This window comes from Urocampus carinirostris, chromosome 3, assembly GCF_059441175.1.
Source record: "Urocampus carinirostris isolate Australia breed hairy pipefish chromosome 3, RoL_Ucar_1.0, whole genome shotgun sequence".
Taxonomy (NCBI): domain Eukaryota; kingdom Metazoa; phylum Chordata; class Actinopteri; order Syngnathiformes; family Syngnathidae; genus Urocampus; species Urocampus carinirostris.
Window position 1 is genome coordinate 8249442 of NC_142351.1, and position 27239 is coordinate 8276680.

The window sequence follows — 27239 nt, forward strand, 5'->3', positions numbered from 1 at the left end:
GCGGGCTGACGGGAAGTGGAGTAAAGGTGAGACGTGTATGTGGACGCGGCCGACAATAGTGGATATATATTTTTCCCACCCTTACCTTTGGAAATATACACTTTTTTCCTTGGGATACTTTCAACGGGCACCCGGACTCTGCAGGTCTGCATCAAACCTTAAGTACCGGTATCATTTTCCCTTCATTTTACCGGCTGTGTTTTTTGGACTGTATCGGGTAAGGGTTAATTTCGTGTTTGTATTGCCTTTTTTCAATGTGGGCGCATGCGGCTAATATACAGGTGCGGCTTGTGTATGTACAAAATCGGTTTTCCTCCCGAAATGTAGCGGGTGCGGCTTATAATCAGGTGCGCTCTATAGTCCGGAATTTACGGTACTTCTTTGCATGCTATCCTCTGGAAACTTATACAGTTTTGGGTGGTTTCAGTTCAAGCATACGCTGTTTATTCATCTGTGCAATTTTGACGAAGATCAGATCAGATTTGGGTAAAAATGTCAGAAATTCCAAAAGGTTCATATATTTTTTCATCCTCCTGTGAAATAACGATCACCTCGTAATCATTCCTCCGGACGTCGACGGGCCCGCACAAAACAACTGCAAGCATATGAAATAAATATTTTTTTAATTATTCCTCACCGTCATATTCATAAACACCAAGCTGTAGCATTTACTGCCAAATTTGGCCAAAAACATTTAACGGCGCCGTTGCATTGGTCGAGGCCAACCATGCATAAAATCTCCCGTGTCAAATAAAAATATATATATATTAAAAAATTATACATACCACCGATATACAGATCTGATAGAAACAGGCGCATTGGTCACAAACCAATCAGAATTATAAACATGGCTTTTTTTTCTTTTTTTCTTTCTTTTTTTTTTTACAAGACATACAGAAACAGACTTTAGAAAAAACAAAAAAAAAACAAACGTACCTCCATTTTCCATCTGTACAAGATTTTCCATCCGCGACAGTAGTTCGAACGCACGCACAACCTCGTCGAGCCGATAGTGGAAGCCGTCGGACACAAACAAAGTGTGGGAAAGTAAACAAACATGCAAAACAATGTATGTATACATATATCTACGGAAAATGTACATATACCGAAATATACATACATTTGCATTTATATATACATATACATACACTAAATAAACCTCAGGCAGTTTGAATATGCATCCTGGGTACATTCCGGCTTACGTATGTGGAACGGAGTGCACAATGGCGCATGTTAAGTGCTTTCAGAAGTACCTAGAGAAACTTGAGTGGCTTTCCATAAAATCTAGTGGCAAATCGAGTGATCGCTGAGGTGAAATTGTAGATCTTGCGGAGCAGAGGCTAATGGCAAATCTGGTGAAACGCAATCTTCAAATGGAACGGTTGAGTGTTAAAAGATGACCCAGACCTGGAACCAAAGGCCAAAGAACCATTGGAGACGATTCTAGCAGATCTGAGATAAAAGTGAAGATTTAGGAGCAAATCTCTTGAACTGAACTCTTAAAGAGACCTGGAATTGGACCATCATTGACCTCAGTTCCCAAAAAAATCTGAGGTGGAATTGTAGATCTTGAGAAGCAGAGGCTTCGAAGTCCTAATGGCAAATTTGGTTCTTTGCAATATTCATATGGAACGGTACAAAGCATCAAAGGCAGATCTAGAGCTGGAACCGGACGTCATTTCTGGGAGAACCACCTTTAACGACGATTCCAGCAGATCTGAAGTGAAATATGAGGTCTTGAGAAGCAGAAAGTTTAAAAAGACCAAGTGGCAAATATTTTACCGGCACTATGTTGAAAAATGGGGAGCCAGACCTGGAACTGGACCACTTTAAAAGCAGAGCCAGACCTGGAACAAAAAGCCACTTCACCAATGAGTACCATTGGCTATAATTCCAGCAGATCTAAGCTTAAATAGAAGATCTTGAGGATCAAAAGCTTTAGAAAATACCTATTGGCGGACTGCATTCTTTATGTTAACCAATGAAGACCCAGACCTGGAACTAAACCATAATGACAAGTCCATCAGAGGTGAAATGTTAAGATCTTGAGGAGGAGAGGCTCTTGAAAAGACCTAGCGGCAAATTTGGTGAACTGCAATCTTCATGTAGAACAGAGCATCAGAGGCAGAGCTGGATCTGGAACCGAGAGACATTCCAGCAAGAACCCTTAGTGCTGATTATTCCAGAAGATCTGAGGTTTAATTCTAGATTTTAAGGAGCAGAGGCTTTCATAAAGACCAAGATGGTGAAATGCAATCTTCACGTGAAAACTGATCTGGAACTAGAAGCCATTGAAGTGGGGACACTATAAGTGATAATTCCAGAAGATCTGAGGTGAAACTGAAGATTGTAAGGAGCAGAGGCTTTTAAAAAGACCTAGCGGCAAATCTGGTGAACTGCACGAAGAACAAAATTTGGAACCAGATGCTCTTCGAGTGAAGATCTTCTACCCAGCTGCTTCGAGCTTCAGACAACTGAAATAAGAGAGCCGCTTAGAAAGATGTCTGTTGATCTTGGGGAGCAGACAAGATACCGCAATGGTTCCTTCCTGTCTGCTGGCAGGAGACTAAAGGCATCTAAAACAGGGCCGAGAGGCACAATCAGGAGTGTTAGAAATAGATTTTTGTGACCTTGACACTGCCTTGCTGGAAGTTCACAGATTGCTTGAACGATGTGGGTGATAGCACCAGAAGAGCAGAGCAGAATTGGCAAACAAACGATTGGCCGCAAATAAAAAAGGCACAAAGCGAGATGGCAACTGACAGAGGAGATGAAGGCAGGTGAGTGGAAGTGGCTGTCAAACAGCAGCGAGGCCCATCAAAGGCAGCAGACTACATTCTGGGGTCGGGTTGGCCACGTGGACACGATAAAATAACAGAAAAATCCTTTTTAAAAAAATGGAGATGCTTCTCAAGGATCCGTCTGATCGCATAAGAGGACGGAGCTGGTCCCCGCTTGAGAAAATAAGGTGCAAAAAAGAAGACTTTGGCCTTCAGCAGTTCTATGCAAAGGCCCGGAAGCGCCGGACCTTTTTCCTGGTCCGCTTTTGTTTCCAGTCAATGAACAAAGACGTGCCTCAGCAACTCGTCGGCGCAAGGACGCTGCTTGGTCTCCACGAAAATCCGTTTGAGGAACTCCCGACAGTGGTCCGACACGTTGGCGGGCAGGACCGGATTGGTGGGCTGGGTGGCGATCTTAAAGATGGCTGCCATGGCCTCGAATTCTGCCCATGGGGGGCGCTGCGTCAGCATCTCCACCACAGTGCAACCCACGCTCCTGAAAGAAGAGCCACATGGAGAAGCGCTTAAAAAAAAATGCTTTTGTGGACAGAAGACCATTCACATGTGAAAGTCGCATACAGGTAACCCTCACTACAACATGGATTAACAAACACGCAAAACTGTGAGAATATATATATCTTGCAACCTATTTGGGATTTTCTGTTGCTGCTCAATGCTAGATTTGCACTACTCTTCGACGCACTATTGTTACAATGAAGTCAAGTCATGTTTATTTGTACAGCCCTTAATCACAAGGAGTATCAAAGGGCTGCACAGACTATTGCAAACTACAGACTATTATGAGACCATCCCCTCATCTAAAACCTACATGAGAGCAAATAATACACAGGTATTGTCAACATAAAATATAGGTTAGTCATATGCTATAGAATAGAAGTGTGTTTTAAGCTTGGATTTAAATATTTCCACTGAGGTTGCAGATCGAATTTTAGGGGGCAGAGCATTCCAAAATACCGGGGCCCGAATGGAAAACGCTCCTGAACCTGCGGATTTCTTCTTGGCTCTTGGGATTACTAGTAGACCAGCATTTTCAGAGCAAAGGCTCCGGACCGGAACATAGGGGGAAATGAAATCTGAAAGATTTGAGGGAGCAAGTCCATGCATGAGTGTGTATACTACCAACAGAAGCTTAAAATCACATCTTAAGCTAACAGGGAGCCTATGCAGGTTAGCTCAAATCGGGGTCATGTGATCAAACTTTCTCGTCTTAGTTAAAAGCCTCGCTGCAGGATTTTGTACTAGCTGAAAGCTCTTGATTTTGGACTTCAGGAGACCAGAGAGTAGTGCATTACAGTCATCGAGACGGGAGGTAACAAACACGTGAATTATAATCTATGCATCTGACTGAGACAGCATAAGACGAATTTTAGCAATGTTGCGAAGATGGACGAGAGCTGTTCTAGTAATATACTTAACTTGTGTTTGAAAGGACGGATCGGGGTCAAATACGACACCTAAATTTTTAGCTGAGTCACTGTGGGTGAAATTACATTTATCAATGTTTAGAGCCGTTTTTGAGAACAAGTCATGGCATTAAGATGGACCAATAACTAACATTTCTGTCTTTTCAGAGTTAAGGCGCAAGAAGTTGAGAGACATCAATTCTTTTATCTCAATGAAGTAGGCTATTTGAAAATTATACTAGTAATATAACTTCTCCAGGACGATGATCCAATCAACAGGGCATGGTTAAAATGATCAACACAGGCCTCGAGAGCCCTCTTGTGGTTTACTGTGAAAATGACATGTGAAGTGATGTACAAATGGGAATAAAATAATTAAACTCAATGATAATAATGTGGCAGCACGGCGGCGCAGTGGTTAGCACGTGTGCGGCACAGTTATGAGGTCATGAGATCGAACCTCCTGTGTGGAGTTTGTATGTTCTCTCCGTGCTTGCGTGGGTTTCCTCCCACATTCCAAAAACATGCATTTCAGGTGAATTGGCCGGTCCAAATCCTCCCTAGGTGTGAATGAGCGAGCGAATTGTCTGTCCCTGTGTGCCCTGCGGCTGGCTGGCAACTAGTTCAGGGTGTCCCCTGTCCACTGCCCGAAGACAGCTGGGATGGGCTCCAGCAGCCCCGCGACCCTACTGAGGATAAGCTGTACAGATAATGGATGGATGGATATGATAATGAATTAATAATTTCACATACAGGTCTCATTGGAGTAGAAGTCGCACCTCCGGCCAAACTATGAGAAAAAACTGACTTGTAGTCCTGAAAATATGGTAATTGTAAAAAGGTTTAGATTTGCGGATTTCTTTGATCAGGATTCCTTTTTGATAAGCAAGGGTTCACTATAATTGCAAAAAAAAAAACAATGAGAGGAGCATTTGAAGTAGTTCCTACCAGATATCAGCCTTCCTTCCGTAGCCTTCGCCGCTGATGACTTCAGGGCTCATCCAATAAGGCGTGCCCGTCACCGATTTGATTCCAGTTCCCGACAAGCAGATGGTCTGCAGCCGCCGACTGGCCCCGAAGTCTCCCAGTTTCACGTTTCCTACAGAATCTCGGAGGATGTTGGCCCCTGCACAGAAATGTTTCAAACTGAACGACATCCCTCAAAAAATATTTTAAAAAAGGGATAGGAAAAAAAACAACAACCAGATATATCTTCTGTCCCCTACTTTGAATCCATGAACAAACATTGTAGGCAAAAAAATAAAGGTGCAATGAATTTTGTGAAACTCCTAGCATTGTCATTGTAAAGTCACTGGTGAAAGGTGATTTCCAATTAAGCGGTTCTAATTTGGTGATTTCCATTCATTATATGCACCGCTTATCCTCAGTAGGGTCGCGGGGGTACTGGGGCCCATCCCAGCTATCTTTGGGCAGTGGGCAGGGGACACCCTGAACTGGTTGCCAGCCAGTCGCAGGGCACACAGGGACAGACAATTTGCTCGCTCATTCACACCTAGGGACAATTTGGACCGGCCAATTCACCTGACATGTTTTTGAAATGTGGGAGGAAACCGGAGTGCCCGGAGGAAACCCAAGCAAGCACGCGGAGAACATGCAAACTCCACACAGGAGGTTTGATCTCACGACCTCAGAACTGTGCCGCCGTGCTGCCCCACATGATTTGCGTTTACAAACAAACAATTATGCCCATACGGTAATTAGCGCTCCCCTTTCGATTGAGAACTTTTCTATGTTGAGGGTCTGTTCATGCTAGTTTTATTTTTGCACAAAATGCGAAGTAATATTAAACTAGCGTCGTCCTCGGCACATATTTTCTACCCATTTCATCCGTACCTTAATTTCCCGGGCGCCCCCTGGCTGCAATTACAAAAATAATAATAATAATAATTAGGTGCATCATTGAATAAGCCGCAGGGTTGAAAGCTTGGGGAAAAAGTTGCGGCTTATAGCCCGGATTTTACAGAATTTCACAGATTAATCGCACCAGAATATCAGTTGCACCCCCAGCTCAACCTATGAAAGAAACTTTGACTTATACATGGTTCGTACACCTTTTTCATGACAGAATTTAAGCACTTTCAATGCTGTCTTTCAATCTTTTTCCCAGTACAATTCAAAGAAAATTGCATGGAGTTTTTCCTATTAAAATTTATCACTGGGAAACGCTACAATATTTTTTTTACATGGCCCTTAATGAATGCCGATAGTTGTTACATAATCATTGCACTAATACACATTTCATATACCAGCTCAGTAGCCTAGATGGTAAGGCGCCCGCTTTGAGACTGGGAGGTCGGTGGTTCGCGCCTCGGCCGAGTCATACCTAAGACTTAAAAATGGTCGGCGGCGCCCTCTGTTGGCTGCGGCTGCATCGGCTCGCTACAACGGGTCAGGTGTAATCGACATTTTGTTCTGTGTACATTGTTACACAGAATGACAATACAAGGAAATTATTATTATTATTATTATTATTCATAGTGCCCTGTTTTAAGTGTAGCATGTAGCTAATTGTTAGCATCATAGTTAAGCTAGTCATTTCCGTGAGTTACCTTACATATAACATAGAAAGTGCTTATTCCACCATTGTGAAGAGTTGGCTTTCTACTGTGCACATTATGCAGCATGCTGTTCATGGATTTATTCCACGTTTTAACAATGGTTTGTATTTTTGGACATCTTGTGATTTACCTGTTCTGATGCACCTTTCCTAATGCACCTGTAGGGGGCAATGACGCTTCACATCACGTCATACAAAGCGCTGAAATCGCAGCTGACTTTATCGTTTTATACTTTTATTTTTCTTCAATGCGTCAGATTACTGAGAAACACGGCAAGAATTTCAAGCGTTTTCAAGCACTACATCCAAAGTTCAAGCGTTTTCCTGGCCTTGAAACACCCGTATGAAGCCTGCTTATAGTCCAGAAATCACGGTAAAAGGAATTTTGTCGAATTTCTTTTGGGGCCAAAAGTAGGACTATTTAGTGGTGTACCTTTGATGTCCCTGTGAACGATCATGTTGCTGTGCAGGTAAGAAACCCCTTCCAGGATCTGCCTGGTGTAGCGCCGCGTCACGTTCTCCGTCAGAGCGCCATAAGACTTGACTTGGTCCTTTATGGAGCCCTGCGGACGTAGAACACCATAAACCAAGAATTCTCAACCGATAGGGCACACAAGAAAAAACAAGCTCTTACTCCAGGCATGTGCTCCATGAAGATGGAGAGTGTTCGCTCCATGGAGTCTCGCAGACAACCGTAGTACTGGACGATACGCTCGTGGCAAAGGTTTTTCAAAAGCTGGATCTCGCACTCCAATGCACTCACTTCCTGCTCAAGATGACAGCAAATAAAAGCGCGCTCTTTTTTCAGATAGGAGGGGGGAAAAAAGCAAGATTCTGACCTTGCTGGTTTCTGGACTCTCCGGGTCGAACTGGACCTGTTTGACCGCCAGCTCTCGTCCGGTGTCTGCGTCGTAGCAAAGAAAAACCCGTCCGAAGGCGCCCTGGCCCAGGAGCTTGCCCAGTCGCCAGTTGGTGGGGGCCCGTGGAGCTGTGCACAAGGCGAACCACTGTCAGAGCCATTATACACAAATGGAGAAAACTGAAAACAGTGGAAACAGGAGTGGTTGACAAAGTACCGTATTTTCCGCACTATAAGGCGCACCGGGTTATAGGGCGCACCCCCAAAAAATAGTTTTTGGTCCGATATTTTCCATCCATAAGGCGCACCGGATTATAAGGCGCTACAATGGGAACGTCAACAAAACAGTCAGATAATTCAGTCAAACTTATTACCCCCTTAACATTCCCAAAGCTTGCAAAGAAGCAAATACGTGTCTCAGACATGTACGGAAACAGTGTCTGTACGATGTCACCAATCACTCAAATGCATCGTTCCAAATATCATTCGGAAAGTTAAAGTCTTGGGATTCAAGAAATGCCAAAGATTTCTTAGTTTCCATTTTATTTTTTGCTGGCAACTGTGTGGACAGCAAAGTAAGAATTTTATTGTGCAGGGAAACGGGGTTCTTTACTGTGCATATGACGATAAACACTTTGAATTGAATTTAGTTTAAAAATAGACTCATCACAGAAACCTCAAGATCGTTCTAAAACAGGATAACGGGAAAATATAAAGCCGCATAGCTCACCTAAGTTCTCTTGCAGCCATCACGTTCAATAATGATACGTAACCATGGTCTTCTTACAACCGTGAGTGTAGTAAATCCAGGAGAATAAAATATTTACAAATACAGAATAGTAAAAAATGTTTTCTCTATGCCGTAGTGCAACCCAACTTAGATTCACATTCATCTTTTTCGTCCAATTGCAGGCTTTGTTTCGCCCCTTTAGCCTATGCGAGCCTGTAAATGATAAAAAGGATCCGCCCCCTTTACCTCCAAATAACTTTAGCCAATAGTGACTGATTCAAATGATGATTGACACATTGGTCAGCCAATGAAACGCCGGTATATAAATCCCAGCATACACCGCGGACCACATCACCTACAAGGAAAAATCTAGTCAGCGGCTGTGCATTAGTTTCAAGACTTTGCGACTTAACATTGATCCATATATAAGGCGCACTGTATTATAAGGCGCATGGTCAGCTTTTGAAAAAAGTAAAGGCTTTTAAAGTATTAACTTTCAGCACTGTTACTTTGTAATTGCTGCAATGATGCAGGTTCTTCTTTGATAGTTTACAGGAGGTAATTATAACACGCAATGAGCTGCAGTTAGGGCCAGTGTCCTCTGAAGCATTTTCCTGGTCGGAGCCAATTTTTCTAATTGCTTGGAATTTTATTCATGCTCTGTTGAACACAACAGCAGTGCGATGAGGCGCTTGGCAGGTTTTCTGCACGGAACACTCAGTAATCGCCCTTTTTTTTTTGGTCGACGAGAGTTAAAAAATGTTCGATTTGGGGTAAAGGGGACGCTCGTCAATGTCATCTTTTAGTCAGTCACAGTGCAGGCGGGGCAGGAAGACAACCTGAGTGCATGCACGGAAGGACGGGCAAACCAAAAGATGCGTAGCACAAGTACACACCATGACATTTGCGAATATTTATACAGTGAAATATTTATAAGTTTTGATTATTTTGCATATATATAGGCCTGGGTGATAAAAACATAATAATGTAATTTTTGCCACGATAAATAAAAAAAACCTTCAGTAAAAATAGTTTAAACGGTAATTACCACCAACCACCGGAGAAAATAGGGCCCCCTAATGCAATGAAAACTTTTCAAGTTTCAGACCAACATTGAGGAGACGAAGAAGGTGTTGAGGACTCAGCTAATCATTTTGCAGGAATAGCGGTTGGAGGGTTACACAGAGTAAAAGCGAAAAGACTACACGACGTTCAAAATGAGTGATAGGAAAAAATATGTGAAATGTTTTACCTTGATAAAAATTTTGCCATATCGCCCTGGCCTACATTTAAATATTTTAATAACACATGACTCTGGTGCAGGTTGGAAAAATGGACTAGTCTCTCAGGAACCGTCCTCTTATGGTTCAGATCCTACCTCTCAGATAGGACGCACTGTGTTAAATAAGGTGAAATGACATCTGAGCGCTTTAGTGTTACCTGTGGTGTTCCACAGGGTTCAGTACTTGGCCCCCGTCTTTTCAGCATTGACATGCTTCCGTTAGGTGATACTATTCGCAAGTATAATATCAGTTTCCATTTCTACGCAGATGACACTCAACTATAGCTTTCGATGGAGAAATCTGTGGAAATTTGGAGGCCTGCCTTACTGAGATAATGGAATGGATGTCACTTAACTTCTTGCGCCTTAACTCTGAAAAGACCGAAATGTTAGTTATTAGTCCATCTAAATGCCGTGACTCAAAAACTGCTCTGAACATTGACAAAGTTCGAGAGCGTTCTCCATCCGGGCCCTGGAGCTGTGGAATGCTCTTGCCCCTGATATTCGATCGGCAACCTCAGTGGAAATGTTTAAATCTAAGCTTAAAACACACTTCTACTCTTTAGCATATGAATAACCTATATTTCATGTTGATAATATGTGTATTATTTGCCCTCATGTAGGTTTTAGATGAGGGGATGGTGTCATAATAGTCTGTAGTTGGCAATAATCTTTGATCTGTGCAGCCCTTTGAGACTCTTTGTGATTAAGGGCTATACAAATAAACATGACTTGACTTGACTTAATTACCACCCGACCACCAGAGAAAATAGGGGCCCTAATCCGATGAAAACGCAAGTTTTAGACCAACATTCAGGAGACGAAGGTGTTGAGGACTCAGCCAATCATTTTGGAGGAATAGCAATTGTCGGGTTACACAGAATGAAAGCGAAAAGACTACACGACAGTCAGAATGAGTGAGAAAGAGATGAACGATAACACCCGGCAAAAATTAGACTTAAAAAGTGAAAAAAAAAAGATGTGAAATGTTTTATCGTGGTAACAATTTTTGTCATATCGCCCTGGCCTACATTTGAATATTTTAATAACACAAGACTCTGGAGGGACCAATTAAACCCTGGTGGCATGCCAGAATCTTCCCATGCAATGGGACACACTGGAGTTAACAGTATATTTTTGTGACACTTTGTCATGCAATCAAGGCAAGGCGAGAGCAAGTGAAAACTTACAGCGGCTGGGCGGGCTAATGTCCATGACAGACAGGCCCGGAGTACCGGCTTGGTTTGCCTCGATGTCGCTCCCCCTCCGCGGCCGCCTAACTGGCCCGGCGCCGTCTTCCAGGTCGGGAGTGAAAACGCTGCTGCCGCTGCTGGTGCTCGGCGACTGCTCGGTTGGACTGAAGCTGACCGGCGAGCGTAGACCGTGGGCCTGCGTTCGCCGGGCGCGAGGGAAGGTCTTCCTTCCTGAGGCCGAATGGAAATGGGGGAATTTATAAGATGCTTAAGTATCCCAGCGGTTGTGAGGAAAAACCACGAAAGGGATGCCCACCGTCGCTGTAGTCTTGCAAGCCGAAGGGAACGCCGTATCGTCGGGGGTAAGTGCCTCCTTTCCCCGACTTGTCAAAGACGGGGATGTCATACTCTGGAGAGGAAGGATGGTTTTCCCATCAACATCATCAGAAAACTGGCCTCATTGTGGCCTACATGTTCCCAACAGAGGGGAAAAAACACTGCACACACACCTGGATAGTCCTGATGGTTGTCGGGGTAACTCTGTGCCCTCGGCATCCTCGACTTCGGGTATTCGCTGCTGAACGGACCATGAAACGTCAAAAAATTAATTTTAATCAACAAATGTTTTTTGCCCAAAAGTGCATTTTTGGGCTCTGCAGAAAGAAAATCTAAGTTTGTGTGTTCCTTTACTTACACATTTTTGTTAGCTTCTAGCATGTAAACATAAGCCAAAGTCCAGCTAGGTTTCTTCATTTTCCTCATATTGAGGTTTTTGAGTTTTTCCTTGCCCTCATGTAGGTTTTAGATCATGGGACGGTGTAATGATAATCTGTGGTTTGCAACAATCTGTGGTCTGTGCAGCCCTTTGAGACTCTTTGTGATTAAGGGCCATGCAAATAAACATGACTTGACTTGATTAACCATCTACTGTCCAGCAGTTATAAGTTTGTGTGTGACATTCATGAAGTCGATTGGCTGCTGCTAAGATATGAGCTAGGAGAATTGTATATGATTTTACTGTGACGAATAATCGAATGAGATTCGTTTGTTATATTAGACTACCGCAGTCATCTATCAGTACTAAAGTCGACTAGCTGACACTAAGCTATGTGCTACGAGGATTTAGTTTTATTATTTCACTATGGCGACCAAACATTGAGACAATAGTTGTATTAGAATACACCGATTACCAATATTACCATATTTGGGTTTAATTTTAAGAGTTTGTTTATTTGTAAACGGAAAGAAGCAACCTCCAACGAAGCAGAAATGTTTAAGGCAGATTCCTATTTGTCTGCATTATATTGTTTTGGAATAATTCTACACGGTTGGATTTCATGGATTGTCCTTGATGTAACAAAGCCATTTTAATGGACATTCAAAGAAGTTGAAGACAGCCTGGGCACGTAATGTTGTGTACGTATGTACAAAATGTTTTTTCCATTTTTAAAATGTCCTGGGTCGGCTTATAATAAGGTGCGCTCTATAGTCCAAATATTCTACTATGCATTGTTTGGCTGGTGCAACTTATACTCCGAAGAGATTTGCAGTCCGGAAAAAAGGGTACAACAGCATCATCATTATGAGTAATAAAACTAAAAGGTACTTGCTTGTATTATAAGCATTTTAGACCTTACAGCAGTTTAACTTCATCTGTTGCAATTTGTTGTCCTAAAATTATTTTTAAAAGAACTTAAATGCCATTTTTGGTTGTTTGATGAGAAATTAAGGAATGAAACATTTAAAATGCTCATCTAATAAGCATCTCGGTTACTCATCATTTTATAATTTGCCTTCTTATCAATTCAGGGCACAGATTTCTTTTTTTCCAGTGTTGCTGTTTTGGTCTGCTCGGTTTTTCAGTTTGGCTCCCAAATTCTCATTTTGGTGCGTCCCTCCCCAGTTATCTTACTCAGATATACCTGTCCAATGGGCTGTCTAAAGAAGGACAGCTGCCGGAAGCAGAGTTTTCAGGACTGCTCATGCTTAAGGGGTCGAGCATCTGAGGAGAAAAAATAAATCACAAGTCGTACTTCCCGTGTGAGAATGACAATTTCCGTCAAAGAGAAAAAGCACCTGGTCCATGCTTTCTGGAATGAACTCTCCTTCACTGTTGATGCTGGTGAAGGAGCCGTTTCTTGCCACTTGCTGGAGTGCGTCGGGAATGTAACCGGGTGGGGGCGAGCTGCGATCTGCCGAATGAGAACCTGGGACAGAATTACAGTCGCTGGTCAACTCCAAACAACAGCAGCAGCAGGACAAAGACTAGGAACCTTCCCGGGGTGTCCTGCGAAGGGCTCTCTCCTGGGGGAGCCTTACGAATCCAACTCAATCCACTCAGACTCGCTCTTTCTATCTTTCTTGGTCCTCTCTCCTTTTTTGTCTCTCCTTTTCTCTCTTCCCCCTTTTCACTCTTGTCTCTCATTTTCTCTATCCCTCTTTCCTACTCTCTCCCCACCTCTCTAACTCTCTTTTCCCCTTTTTTGCATTTTACTCTTTCTGTCTGTCTTTCTCTCTTTCTATCTGTCCCTCTCTTTCTCTCTTCTCCTCTCCTCTCTCTGTTCTTCTTGGGGCGGGCGACTTCGAGTGCAACCCTGGCCCCCAGTCCAAATGCCGGTGGTGCTTTCAAACCGTTCGCTGCGACCACACCCCAATCACCTGTAGGTGTCATATTTGACCCTGATCTAACCTTTGAGATGCATGTAAAGAAAATTACTAGAACCGCTTTCTTCCATCTTCGTAACATTGCCAAAATCCGTTCAATACTGTCTCAGTCTGATGCGGAAACTATAATTCATGCATTTGTTACCTCCAGTCTCGATTACTGTAATGCACTACTCTCCGGTCTCCCGAAGTCCAGAATCAAGTCTCTTCAGCTAGTACAAAATGCCGCAGCGAGGCTTTTAACTAGGACAAAAAAGTACAATCACATAACACCGATTTTGGCTAACTTGCACTGGCTCCCAGTTAGCCAAAGATGTGACTTCAAAGTTCTCTTAGTATTGTACAAAATCATACATGGACTTGCTCCCTCTTATCTTTCAGATCTGATCTGCCCCTATGTCCCGGTCCGAAGCCTACGATCTGAGAGTGCCGGTCTTCTGGTGATCCCGAGAGCAAAGAAGTGTTCTGCTGGTTCGAGAGCGTTCTCCATTCGGGCACCGGTGCTGTGGAATGCTCTTCCCCCTGAGATCCGATCCGCAACCTCAGTGGAAATGTTTAAATCTAAACTTAAAACTCACTTCTACTCCATTGCTTATGAATAATAACCTACTCTTCTTGTCGACTGAAAAATAGTCTGTGTAACATAGTATACTAATCTGTGAAGCCCTTAGAGACTTATTGTGATTAAGGGCTATACAAATAAAAATGACTTGACTTGACTTGACCTGTACTACCTGCCCACGGGGCTTCCATAAATCATGCATGTCCGAACGTACTAAGGACTTCAGAGGCTTCGTATGCTTGGTTTGCTTGGGTCACACCCCGTCAGGCCTGGCGGCACAGGACAGTCGCAGCCCCCTCTCCTTCGGAGAACTACAGAGCCTCCCACGAGCGGGTCTAGCGCTATTAAGGATTACCTTAGGCGCCTTGAGTGTCTCAACAACAACAGCAGCATGGACAGACAAAGTATTGTATTAATCCGGACTATAAATTGCACAAGCCAAAAAATTGCATAGTTCTATCTACCCTGGTCATATCCCTCAGGAGGGGTGACCGACAGCAAGACAAACATACACAAAAACAAAGAAAAGGAAAAAGTAGCAAAAACACATAAAGAAATTGACCATGGCCAATCCAAATGCCCAAACAGGTTAAGCATCTCGGCACCCAAGTTGGTCATGCTTACGTCCCTCCAGATGAAACAGGGCACGAGAAAGCGGCCATGTCACTCGGGTCAGGGTGACACAACACTCTCTGTTCAACAACAGGGCCCGACAGTTTTCACTGGTTTACCCCTGCCGCATCATACGGGTGCCCTGCCCATCCCTTTGAACGCCTCCAAACATCCCACTATCCTTTCAAAAGACCTCTCCACTCATTCCTATCACCAACAAGAGCTCTAGAATGAAAAAACATATAAGTCGCAACGGGGTATAAGTCGCATTTTGGGGGGAAATTTATTTGATAAAACACCAGAAACACACGAGTCATCTTTAAAGGCAATTCAAAATAAAAGAGAACGACGGGCTTAATTAGTTCTAGCACAAATAACATCCTTACAAAGTTTCATTCCAAATCACTAAATCCAATGAAATGTTCATTCACGGTCTCACTTTTTACCAGTAAACAATCGCAGCGTTCCACTTTCTGCTTTTACGTTGCTTATGTCAGACTAATCGTCACCTCCGCTTTCTGCTTTTTGACTGAGTATTTCACTATTTGCAGCTTGTAATCTGCAAAATATGATTTTCTTTTCTGATCTATTTTTTTAACTTGTTTTTATGAATTGCCGTTTAGCAGGAATTTCCATACGTCACTAGCGCAGACATCACTAAAACAACTTTGAACTTATTTTAGGGGGAAATGTAACAGAATGGCAGAGCGTTCACACCTTGTATGGAAATCCCTTCTGAGCAAATTGAAAATTTACTTTGGAGAAATGATGCCTTATCTTCTGAATATTCGTTTCCCGATTGATGAGAAAAAAGTGGTCATTTCACCAAAGTAACAGTCTCATAGAACATTTGCAGGAGATTTTTGCAGATGTTGAAGTATTAAGTGGAGGCCGATAGCCGATATTCATTTAATGTACAAGCTTAAAAAATTGGCGTAAGAAATGTTTAATAATTTTAAAAAAGAAACAAAGAATATTTGTTATCAATTCGAATAAAACGTTAATAGCTCTATGAACATTTCACAGTAAATAACTAATAATAAATAACTAATCAAGATGGCGGCGCGTCTACTAGACGCTGCGGCTCGAGCTCCAGTTCGTCTTTTGTTTTTCAGTGTCTCCTGATCCCTCTTATTTTCCCTTCGACTCCCTTCGCACTTACAATAATATCCACTACATCCCGAGGGATATACAGAGACCACCGGATCTCCCTGGAAGATTTGCCGCCTGCCGACAATGACAACGACGGAGCAAAGGCTGAGCTAAGCTAAGAAGGCGACCACACAGACCAGCGCTCCCAAGCATGTTCAACCAACGCCAGATCCATCTGTCCACAATGAGTGAATTGAGCTGCGGATCGCCACAAACAACGTCCGGAATTGGAGGACTTTTTTTTGCCATCACGGAGTCTTGGCTTTCCCGACGCCGCACTACATCACCGGCTCGAACGAGACGAGAACTCCGGTAAAAACAGGGGTTGGAGACTACGCGCTACAATAATAGTCGAACCATTGATACACAATGCTCACTCGATATGGAGTTTCTAGCTATGTACCGGGAGAGTTAACTGTGTTCTTTGTGTTTGCTGTATATTTTTCACCGCTAACAGTTTCACCAGATGCTAACGTTAGCATAGCGCTATATCTCCTGCCCGCTGCTAAACATCAGCTTGCACTACCCCAACGGAGCTTTATCGTCGACGGCGACTTTAATCGGGCATGTTTATTGACTGTACTCCCAAATCCTTTCAATTGTGGACTCCCAAATCTACTAATTGTGGACTGAGCAATTCGGAAAACGCTGGACTGAGCAATTCGGAAAAACGCTGGACTGTGTAATGTAAGATCAAACATTCGGGAACTCTGTTTGAAATTGTCATTATCATTTTTTAACAAAGATTTACCGCACTCCAAACTTTTCGTCAGGCAGATCCGCCATTGTTGTTTTGGTCTCGCGGTTCGAGTTTTCATCTGCACGCCGATCTCGAGTTCGAGTTGTGCAGTGAAAGTCAGTCTCTTTTTAGTGAACCGGCTTTTTCGGCTCAACTAATCAAAGAGCCGTCTCTCAAACGGCTCACTTGCTTTGATGCATTATATTACGAATGATGATTTTGTATAAAGAAGTTAAGAAAAAAAGGAAGTATAAAAGGAGGAAATGAAAAAAGAGAGGTTTGTGGTGATCCCTTTTAATCAGTATATTACCAACGATAATTTAATGCAGAAAATGAATTCATAATTTGAATAAGAAAATGTATTATTCTACTTCATTCTATCTGCATGTATTTTTTCCTTCTACAGTGCGACTTTTCAGAGGTAAAATGAACACTGATTGACATACTAATTTTATGATAAGAACTAGTATATCAGGCTCCTCCTGAACCTTATGCCCTTAAACAACTACACTAGTGGCTTGATTCACACTCAAGCATGTCGGGGCATGCCATGGAGTTAGCAGAACTGCCGCTGTTTGCAGTCTGCAGTGAGTGGAGTAGGAACAGCTTTTGCTTCAGTGGCTCCGCCCCGGTCGCTTATCCAATCAGAAGGCATGGGGTGGGTAGCAACGAGGGAGAAGAAGGGAAAGGGAGGAATAGAAGCCAGGGAGAGAGAGACTTGACCACATCTGAGCCTAAATAATCAGATTGTGGAATCAATAAAAACGCTGATACTAATATCCGTCAAATTCCCAAATATAGTGTCGATAATGGGCCCACCCAAAAATCGGTAGACCTCTAGAAATGTCTCTCACCTAACGACTGAGGAAGGCTCTTGTCCGCGGCTAGGAAGCCTGTGTTGTCCAACTCCTCGCAAGAAGGCAGAAGACCCATGTTGCAGGATGAGGTCTAAAAACGAAAAGAAAAAAGAGGTGAAGAGCACCTTCAAGATTAGCACAGCAAGAAACTCCACCCAAGTGACCTGGGATGGGACCTGCAGCACCAACAGGATCTTTAGACTCTTCATATGAACGCTTCGATCGAGCAACTCCACAGCCTTGTCCAGGTCGTCCTGAACACTCAGCGGGATCACCAGCTAAATCCAAATCAAAAATGAGCACCAAAAAACACCGTATCGTTACTATGAATAATACCTCGTTGTTACTGTAGTGAAGATCCATGGCCTGGCCGAAAGCCACTTTGGCTTTTTCCCTCAACTCGTCCAACTTGACGGGACGAGAGAACTGCAAAATCCTGCGAGTACCAACGGGTGAGGTTTAAGGAGGTGCGAAGGAAAGTAGCAAATGTGGGTTAGAAAAGTTAGCCTGAGCTTCACCTCTTCTCTCCTTTAAACTCAAACTTGACTCTGACGTCGTTCTGCACAAACCACAAAGAAAGAAAATTCAATACCTTCTTCTGAGCAATTTAAAATTAAATCTCAGGATGGTCAAACTTGGCCATTTCACATATCTGCAATGGGAAAAATAGTTACAGTGTGAAAATGAATGAAGCGTTTATTCCACTTGGGGTTCCCATATCGTACATGCAGGGGCTTTAAGGTCCACCACTTGTAAATGTTCCAGGAAGCGGCCCCCAATCAATCCAAGATCCATCAAAGAGCTTACCAGGTTCTTAGGCGAGGAGGCCTTGGGTTTGCCAAGTTCCGACAGGAAGCCGGCAGGACGGCTGGAGCGGTGGAGTTCTGCCAGATCCTGCATGATTGATTGCAGCGCCTCCTCATCTATTCGTAATAAACATTCAAAGAAATAACTCGTTCAAAAAAAGGCAGATTGTGATCCAAACTTCAATACATAACAATTTCAAATTTGACCAACAAACTGAGGTTTGATTTCGTTCCCCACTGTTCAGATTGTATTGATAATGAATGTTATTGCACTAATTTTGCACTATGATAACAAATAAGGTTAGTCTCCAATTGAGGTTGATCAATTATGGGAATTTGACGGATATCGGTAACCGCATTTTTATTTTTTCGCCGACCGATTATTTAGGCTCAGATGCAGTCGAGCCTCTCTCTCCCCCTCTTCCCTCCCCCTTTTTCGGAGGCTATCCACCCCGCGCCTTTCGATCAGATAAGTGACAGGGCGCGGAGCCACAGATGCAGGAAGAATAACGTTAAAGCAGGATAAATAACAGCAGCTTTGCTAAATCTTTAGTCCTAACATGCCTGTAAATCAGGACCGCTGATAATGTTGAGATTTTTAAAAGTCTGTGGTAAAAAAGCGTGCATGTGATTAAGAGATAGCGTAAAAAGTGTAGTTAACGTGTTTTAGGGAATCACTTTCAGGTAGAGATTGATATATTACCTCTCATCATAAATTTGTGATTGAGAAAGAGCATAAAAAGCACCCTAAAGGGAATGTCTGAGTGATTAGCTGTTACCATAACATGAGTTTCTCAATCTGGCTCTCAAAAAAGTGCCCACACTTTTCAATCAGTGAACTCTGTTGAAATGTTGATGCACTTTCTGATTTAAGTTAATGAAAGTCATGTTGGTTGTATTAAGATTTGTATTTATCTACTGTAGAAAAAAAATCAGGGAGCTATTTAAGTTTTTATGTACCTTTATATGAAGCCTAGTTCTATTTCCTGCACTGTTGGTGTTTTGTTTGAGTGAAAAATTAGTCACGTTAGTTGTATTGAAGTTCTAATTCATTTACTGTAAAGGTTTTCACAGAACTGTTCAATTTTTACTCGAATTCATTAAACTTATTCTTTGTATCTTTGTGCATAATCAAAACATTTACAACAGATGAACATTGGCCCGAAATATCGACTATGAGCCCCCTCTTAATACTAAAAATCAGTATCGTATTGGTCGATCCTTAGTCTCCAAGCACTCTCTTGTCAATTGTTTCGCCTATTTTTACCAATTTTATTTTATATAACTTTTAAATCTTTAGTATGAGTTTATCTTGTTTCTACTGAAGTGCAATATCTAATCAACGTCCACCACGTTGTTATACATGACCATGAAGACAATTGTATTAGAATCATCAGTGTAGGCTCTGTAAACATGATATCGATATCAGGGTTGGGTAAAGTTACTTTAACTGGATTACCTTCAATGACTTTTGGATTACTCCAATACCAAATATCCTAATAAAAGACAAAAGAAACTAAACATGAATAAAATGACTCAATTTTGTGCAGGCTTGGGGAGTAACGGAACACATGGAACGGCAAAAATGATGTCGGTAAGCTGTTTGGATTTATTTTCATTTTGTTTCTGTCGCATTTGATGTTCGTTTTGCCGGAGATCAAAGAGATCAAAGCCAGGAGAGAAAGCTTACCACGTGTTGTGAGTCATCATTTTATTCCTATTGAGTTTATTTTGTCTTTTATGAGCATATTTGGTATTGGAGTCATCCAAAAGTCATTGAAAGTAATCCAGTTTTGCCGGATGTTGCACATTGTGCTAAAATGCTAATTCCCCTTATAGAGATCAAAGCCAGCAGAGAAGCTTACCACGTGTTGTGAGTCATCGTTTTATTCCTATTGAGTTTCTTTTGTCTTTTATGAGCATATTTGGTATTGGAGTCATCCAAAAGTCATTGAAAGTAATCCAGTTAAAGTAACCCTACCTAACCCTGGATACAACACAACAACAATAAATACCCATACCCATCATAGTTGCACAACGTTTGGCCCAAGACACCAGGAAAGAAGATTCTCCCATCAAGGGGATTCCTTCCTCCTGTAAGATTAGACAATTCATAGAGCAATAATGCATACGAGAAATGCATAGACTTCATTTATAAGTTAGACAATAAAACATTCTTTTTTTTTTTACATGTTCCAGTTGATATATTTGAAGTTTGTCATATTTCAGGGTGTGGTAGACAAGTAATCGTGCACATTGTTTAACTGGTTTCTTCATTTACCTCATGTTGCGGTTTTTGAGTTTTCGCTTGCCATCATGTACGGTAAGTTGTAGTTCAGGGGATAGTCTAATGCACAGGTGTCAAACAGGCGGCCCGCGGGGTAGGATCAGGCCCCCTGAGGGATTGAATTCGGCCCGCGAGACAACACTCAGAGAAGCGCAAGAGAAAAACAAGCTGCAGGTTGAAATATGTCAACTTGATGTTGCCAAAGCCAGGTGCCTCCAACAAAGACACTGTACTTGCATTTCTTTTTCTCTCTCTCTCTCTCTCTCTCTCTCTCTCTCTTCCACCCCTTTTCTCCCACTCTCCGTCTCTGTCTCTTTCACTCTGTGTCTCTTTTTCTCTTCCGTTGTTGCTGTTTGTTTCTTGCTCTCTCTGTGTCTTTTTAACTTATTTTGCTCTAACGTAATTTTTTCCTTTTCTCTCTTTCTCTTTTCCTACCCTTTGCGCTTTCTTTTCTCTTTTCTCTCCTTCTGTCTTTCTATTTCTCTTTGGATTTCTTTTTTCCTCTCTCTTAATTTTTCCCCTCTATCACGACTTTTTATCTCGTTTCTCACGCTCTCTCCCTCTCTCTCTCTTTTTCTTTCTTTGTCCTGCCCTCTCTCCTTTTCCCTCCCTGTTTCTCTTATTCTTTCTCTTTAATGTACTAAACTGAACCCCTGACAGAATGTTTGTTCTATCGTGTGGCGCCCCCCCCCCCCCGAGTTAAAATGAGTTTGACACCCCTGGTCTGATGGTAGTATGCAGTCTGTGACTTATTGTGATTTAAGGGATATATGAATAAACATGACCTGAATATACATCTTTATTATCTCATCTCATCTCATTAGCTACACTGCTTATCCTCAGTAGGGTCGCGGGGGGTGCTGGAGCCCATCCCAGCCATCATCGGGCAGTGGGCAGGGGACACCCTGAACTGGTTGCCAGCCAATCGCAGGGCACACGGGGACAGACAACTCACTCCCTCATTCACACCTAGGGACAATTTGGACCGGCCAATTCACCTGAAATGCATGTTTTTGGAATGTGGGAGGAAACCGGAGTGCCCGGAGGAAACCCACGCAAGCACGGGGAGAACATACAAACTCCGCACAGGAAGTCTGGAGCTGGATTTGAACCCACGCAGGAGGTTCCCAAGACATGAACTGTGCCGCACATGCCGCCGTGCTGCCTCATCTTTATTATCCACACATTTAAATGACTGCCATTACTGTTAACGTTGTATCCATATTTTAATTATATTAGAATGCGTAGGAAAGTATTTATTTTTTTAGTTTTAGTCACTGATCTAGGATGGATTATAGTAGAGTAGTGCAGTTGTTAACACGTTTGCCTATGTAACGGCACACCGATTTGGTCGGGAGACTACCACTTTGGTTACGATTCTCCCGCCTACCGATCTGAGAGCAACATCTACCGATTTCCCCAAAAAAAATTTTTTTTGGTCTCCGAAATTTTTATGTGAACAAAGTTTTGCCGATTAAAATGTAGCCGAATTATCCATAGTCTTTATCATCGTCTTTTTCGCCGTTCTGCACCGGAAAAAGCTTTGATCGAGACTCGGCAATCCTAATCTCGAACTCCACGTGATCTCATTCCTTCGAGAGCACCAGACGAATAAGAGTGCTACGTATGACTATGTTAAAGAACACCAGAAAATTTGGAATAATTAAACATTGTAATAATCACATGTAAACATAAAATAACAATAAAGTAGATTGAAAAACGAATTTTATTGTTGTCTTTTCAAATAATAATAATAATCATCATAATAACCGCGTCGAAAAGAAAATCTCCCGATTTCCCATTTTTAAAACTTAACATGTATGTAACGGAGTTGAAATTTGATTGTTTATAGTTTTTTTTAATTCTCACAAAATCTGTGTTTTTGTTGCATTACTGTTAAAATTCTGGTACCGCATTCATTTGTTAAGCCATGGGCTTTATGGGCTTCTACGCTTGCCGTACCTTCAGCTCTATCACCTCGTGCTGAAGATGTATGCAGTCGTGCACGGACACCCTGACTTCTTTGTATTGTTTATTGAATGCAGGCAATAAACCGAGTGACTGTGAACCCTTGTGTCACGCATGATTGAGGGTTGTTAAACCTAGCATGCGGAAGGTCACTGGTTCGAGACCGGGTGGTAACATATGTTGGCCTGCAGAGGGATGGGCGCCACTAGGGTGTAATTGCCCAAGACACACCAGAGAAAATGGGGCCCCTACTGCCCTAGTGGGAAAATCAGACCACGAATATATCACTGTTAACGTGTATCACAGGTCAAATGACTTTTATTTGAAGAGCCCTCGATCTAGTCTTCTAGCCATCATTTAAATCTATTCCTCCCATCTTTAATCACTTGAGGCTCATTCTTTTTCATTGCATGCATTATACTCAGGGTTGGGTAGGGTTACCTTAACTGGATTACTTTCAATGACTTTTGGATGACTCCAATACCAAATTTGCTAATAAAAGACAAAAGAAACTAAATATGAATAAAATGACTACATTTTGTGGAGGCTTGGGGAGTAACGGAATACATGGAACGGCAAAAATGATGCTGGCAAGCTGTTTGGATTTATTTTCATTTTGTTTCTGTTGCATTTTATGTTAGTTTTGCCGGAGATCAAAGCCAGGAGAGAAAGCTTACCACGTGTTGTGAGTCATCATTTTATTCATATTTACCGTATTTTCCGCACTATAAGGCGCACCTAAGTCTTAATTTTTTTCAAAAGCTGACCATGCGCCTTATAATACAGTGCGCCTTATATATGGCTCAATATTAAATCGCAAGGTCTCGCAACTTACGCAACAGCCGCCGACTCAATTTTCCCCCGAACGTGGAGTACTCCGCGGTGTATGCTGGGATTTATATACCGGCGTTTCATTGGTTAAACAATGTGTCAATCATCATTTGAATCATTCGCTATTGGCTAAAGTTATTCGGAGCCTCGGATAGGCTAGAGGGCCAAAACAAACCATGCAATTGGCCGAAAAAGATGTGTCAATCATCCGTTAAATCGATCGCTATTGGCTGAAGTTATTCGGAGCCTCGGATAGGCTAGAGGGCCAAAACAAACCCTGCAATTGGCCAAAAAAGATGTGTCAATCATCCGTTAAATCGATCGCTATTGGCTGAAGTTATTCGGAGCCTCGGATAGGCTAGAGGGCCGAAACAAACCCTGCAATTGGCCGAAAAAGATGACTGAATAGCAAGCTTGCTAAACTACGCCATAAAGAAACATGTTTCATTAGTCTGTATTTGTAAATATTTGACTCTCCTGGATTTACTACACTCACGGTTGTAAGAAGACCATGGTTGCGTATCATTATTGAACGTGAGAACTTAGGTGAGCTATGCGGCTTTATATTTTCCCGGTATCTTGTTTTAGAACGATCTTGATGTTGCTGTGATGAGTTGAGTGAATTCAACTCAATTCCAAGTGTTTATTGTCATATGCACAGTAAAGTTGCGAGCGAAAAAGTAAATAGAAACTAAGGAATGGTTGGCATTTCTTGAATCCCAAGATTTTTAACCTTCCGAATGATGGAACGATGCATTTGAGTGACATCGTACGGACACCGCATCCGCACGTGTCTACGACACGTATTTGCTTCTTTGCAAGATTTGGGAATGTTAAGGGGGTAATCAGTTGGACTGAATCATCTGACTGTTTTGTCCACGTTCCCATTGTAGCGCCTTACAATCCGGTGCGCCTTATACATGGAAGATATAGGACCAAAAACTATTTTTTGGGGGGTGCGCCCTATAGTGCGGAAAATACGGTACTTTCTTTTGTCTTTTATTAGCATATTTGGTATTGGAGTAATCCAAAAGTCATTGAAAGTAATCCAGTTAAAGTAACCCTACCCAACCCTGATTATACTTAATCTCTTAACCATTCTTCCTTGAGCTTTTTCCACAGTTTGAAAATGATCTTTTCTCATTCACCACCTTTCTAGTATTTGCTTCCTTTCAATTGCCCATGTTAAATTGTTTTCCCACTTTTCCTGGTGTCATTCTTATATCACTGAACTATTTTGTTACTTGTCTTTATTATCATCTTTGCTGGGGACTTTACTCAGACTTCCCTAAAAAATAAGAAAAAACGTGTGTGTGTGTGTGTGTGTGTGTGTGTGTGTGAAATGTTTTTATCTTGGGTGCCAGGGGTATGGAATCTCATCTCATTAGCTACACCGCTTATCCTCAGTAGGGTCGCGGGGCTGCTGGAGCCCATCCCAGCCATCTCCGGGCAGTGGGCAGGGGACACCCTGAACTGGTTGCCAGCCAATCGCAGGGCACACGGGGACAGACAACTCACTTGCTCATTCACACCTAGGGACAATTTGGACCGGCCAATTCACCTGAAATGCATGTTTTTGGAATGTGGGAGGAAACCGGAGTGCCTGGAGGAAACCCACGCAAGCACGGGGAGAACATACAAACTCCTCACAGGAAGTCTGGAGCTGGATTTGAACCCACGCAGGAGGTTCCCAAGACATGAACTGTGCCGCACATGCACTAACCACTGCGCCGCCGTGCTGCCCGGGGTATAGAATACATTAGCCAATTCCCTAAAACTTTCTATTTATCGCGATACGCCATTTTCACCTTACGGTCAGCACTCCAGAAATGATATCTGTCGTATCTCCTTGACTCGTATTCCATTCGGTCGCAGAAGGCTACAGAATTTGAGTATTCAGGAGGTAGAGTGCTCATCTTGGGATCAAGAGGTCGCAAGTTCGATTCACGACTCCTCCGTGTTATACGTCGAAGTGTCCTTGGGCAAGACACTGAATCCATAATGCCCTCAATATGCTAGTAGGCGCCTTGCATGGCTGACTCCCTATTGGTGTGTGAGTGTGAATGAGGAAGTGTGAAGCACCCTGTAAAGCGCTTTTTCATTGCCTTGAAAAGACCGTTTACCATTTTGGGTGCCGGGGGTATGGAATGCTTTAGCCAGTTCCCTAAAACATTCTATCCACCGCCATTCGTCAATTTCACCTTACGATCCCCACTCTCCTTTACTCGTATTCCATTCGATCGCAGAAGGCTGCAGAATTTAAGCGATCATATGCATTTACTGGGCAGCACGGCGGTGCAGTGGTTAGTGTGCGTGTGCGCCACAGTTCTGAGGTCATGAGATCGAACCTCCTGTGTGGAGTTTGCATGTTCTCCCCGTGCTTGCGTGGGTTTCCTCCCACATTCCAAAAACATGCATGTCACGTGAATTGGACAACTACGATGATTAGTGTATAAATTATGTGACGATTGTTATTATTATAATTCTTGATATCTGACCTATGTAATATGTATATCCGTGAGACTATGTTATAGTTGACACAAGAGGAGCTATCTGTAAAATGTATTTAATAGGGAAGATGAAGGGATAGGGGAAATAAGCGTCTGCTTCTTATTACCCCTTTTCGAACATGTTATGTTAACATTTTTGTTGTTAAGTCACTGTTTTTGTCCTGTTTTTATTTTATAATGTTCGAAATAAAGTTTTCATTCATTCAGATTGTACTACTGTTACGTTGGGCGATTTTCCATTGCATTATTATAAAAATTTAGGTCAATCACCCAGCACTACCTTGTAAAAGTTTTTGGCGTGACATTCCTTCGTCCTATTTTTCTCTTGTAAATCTTTATTATGAGTTTATTCAGGAGTGCCGTGTCTCATCTTGTTGCGAACAATGTACTGTATGTTATCAATCACAATTAATACAATTCAATCACCACCATAAACAAGTTTGCATGTTCTCCCCGTGCTTGCGTGGGTTTCCTCCCACATTCCAAAAACATGCATGTCAGGTGAATTGGACGGTCCACATTTTCCCTGCGTGTGAATGAGCGAGTGAGTTGTCTGTGTTTGCCCTGCGACTGGCTGGCAACCAGTTCAGGGTGTCCCCTGCCCGAAAATAGCTGGGATGGGCTCCAGCACCCCCGCGACCCTACTGGGGATAAGCGGTGCAGACAATGGATGGATGGATATTAATTTACTGTAGGGCTTTTTTACCAACACGTTCTGCACGACACTCGTTCTGACAGCAAAACATTGCAGCGGCGATTGTGGCCTGTTTTGCTAGCTTGATTAGATACGGCTAGCTAAAGACTTGAACGACAACTTTAGTTAGATTCTAATACTTGAATCCTACAATTGCGCGTCCATGTCAACATGACACATTATGATAATACAAATATGAGATTTTTAATAAAGGTTAGCAAAGATTCGGCTAGCTGTCAGGAGAGGGAAGTTGTCGAGCTAGCTAGAGCCAAACTGGACCAATGTCTCTCCATTGCTGATCGTATTGACACTAGCTTACCTGAAGCGAGTTTAGCCGTTCATCCGAACCACAGGGCCGGAGCCTCGCGGCCCTAACCCTGCGGAGAACCACCGGGAGCAGACCCCAAGTTTGGCCAAGTTCGCTCGGAAGCTGCTCCGGGACTCGACGACGAGGCCCTGGACTGGCACTTTAAGCCCTAAAAAACGAGATAGAATTGAGCATTGGGCCTTCTAAAATATCTTTAATGCAAAAAAATAAAAATAAAAAGGAAAAATATTTGATGCTAATTTCCGACGGGTTAGCTGACTACGATAGCTTTTGCTTGCTGTGGCCTTAACCAGCATCAATTGTTAGATTTTTGTTGTTGAGTGACGGAAATCGCTATACTGTAGTAACAAAATAAAAGCATTTAAAGGAAAACAACATTATGG

The 27239-nt window shown here is 42.6% G+C and overlaps 1 protein-coding gene across 1 annotated transcript; it reads right to left on the reverse strand.

The window, feature by feature from the left end:
- Nucleotides 1–606: 606 nt before the first annotated feature.
- map3k2 (mitogen-activated protein kinase kinase kinase 2) lies at nt 607–27148 on the reverse strand. The gene is made up of 17 exons (XM_088330554.1): nt 26848–27148; nt 20260–20332; nt 18240–18355; nt 17951–17991; nt 17769–17868; nt 17597–17710; nt 17430–17523; nt 12923–13053; nt 12769–12848; nt 11356–11420; nt 11163–11255; nt 10844–11077; nt 7622–7770; nt 7417–7548; nt 7216–7345; nt 5153–5330; nt 607–3276 (listed from the first exon to the last, which is right to left on the reverse strand). Exons 2-17 carry the CDS (start codon nt 20312–20314, stop codon nt 3057–3059), a joined length of 1932 nt encoding a protein of 643 aa, XP_088186680.1. The 5' UTR covers nt 20315–20332; nt 26848–27148; the 3' UTR covers nt 607–3056.
- Nucleotides 27149–27239: the final 91 nt, after the last annotated feature.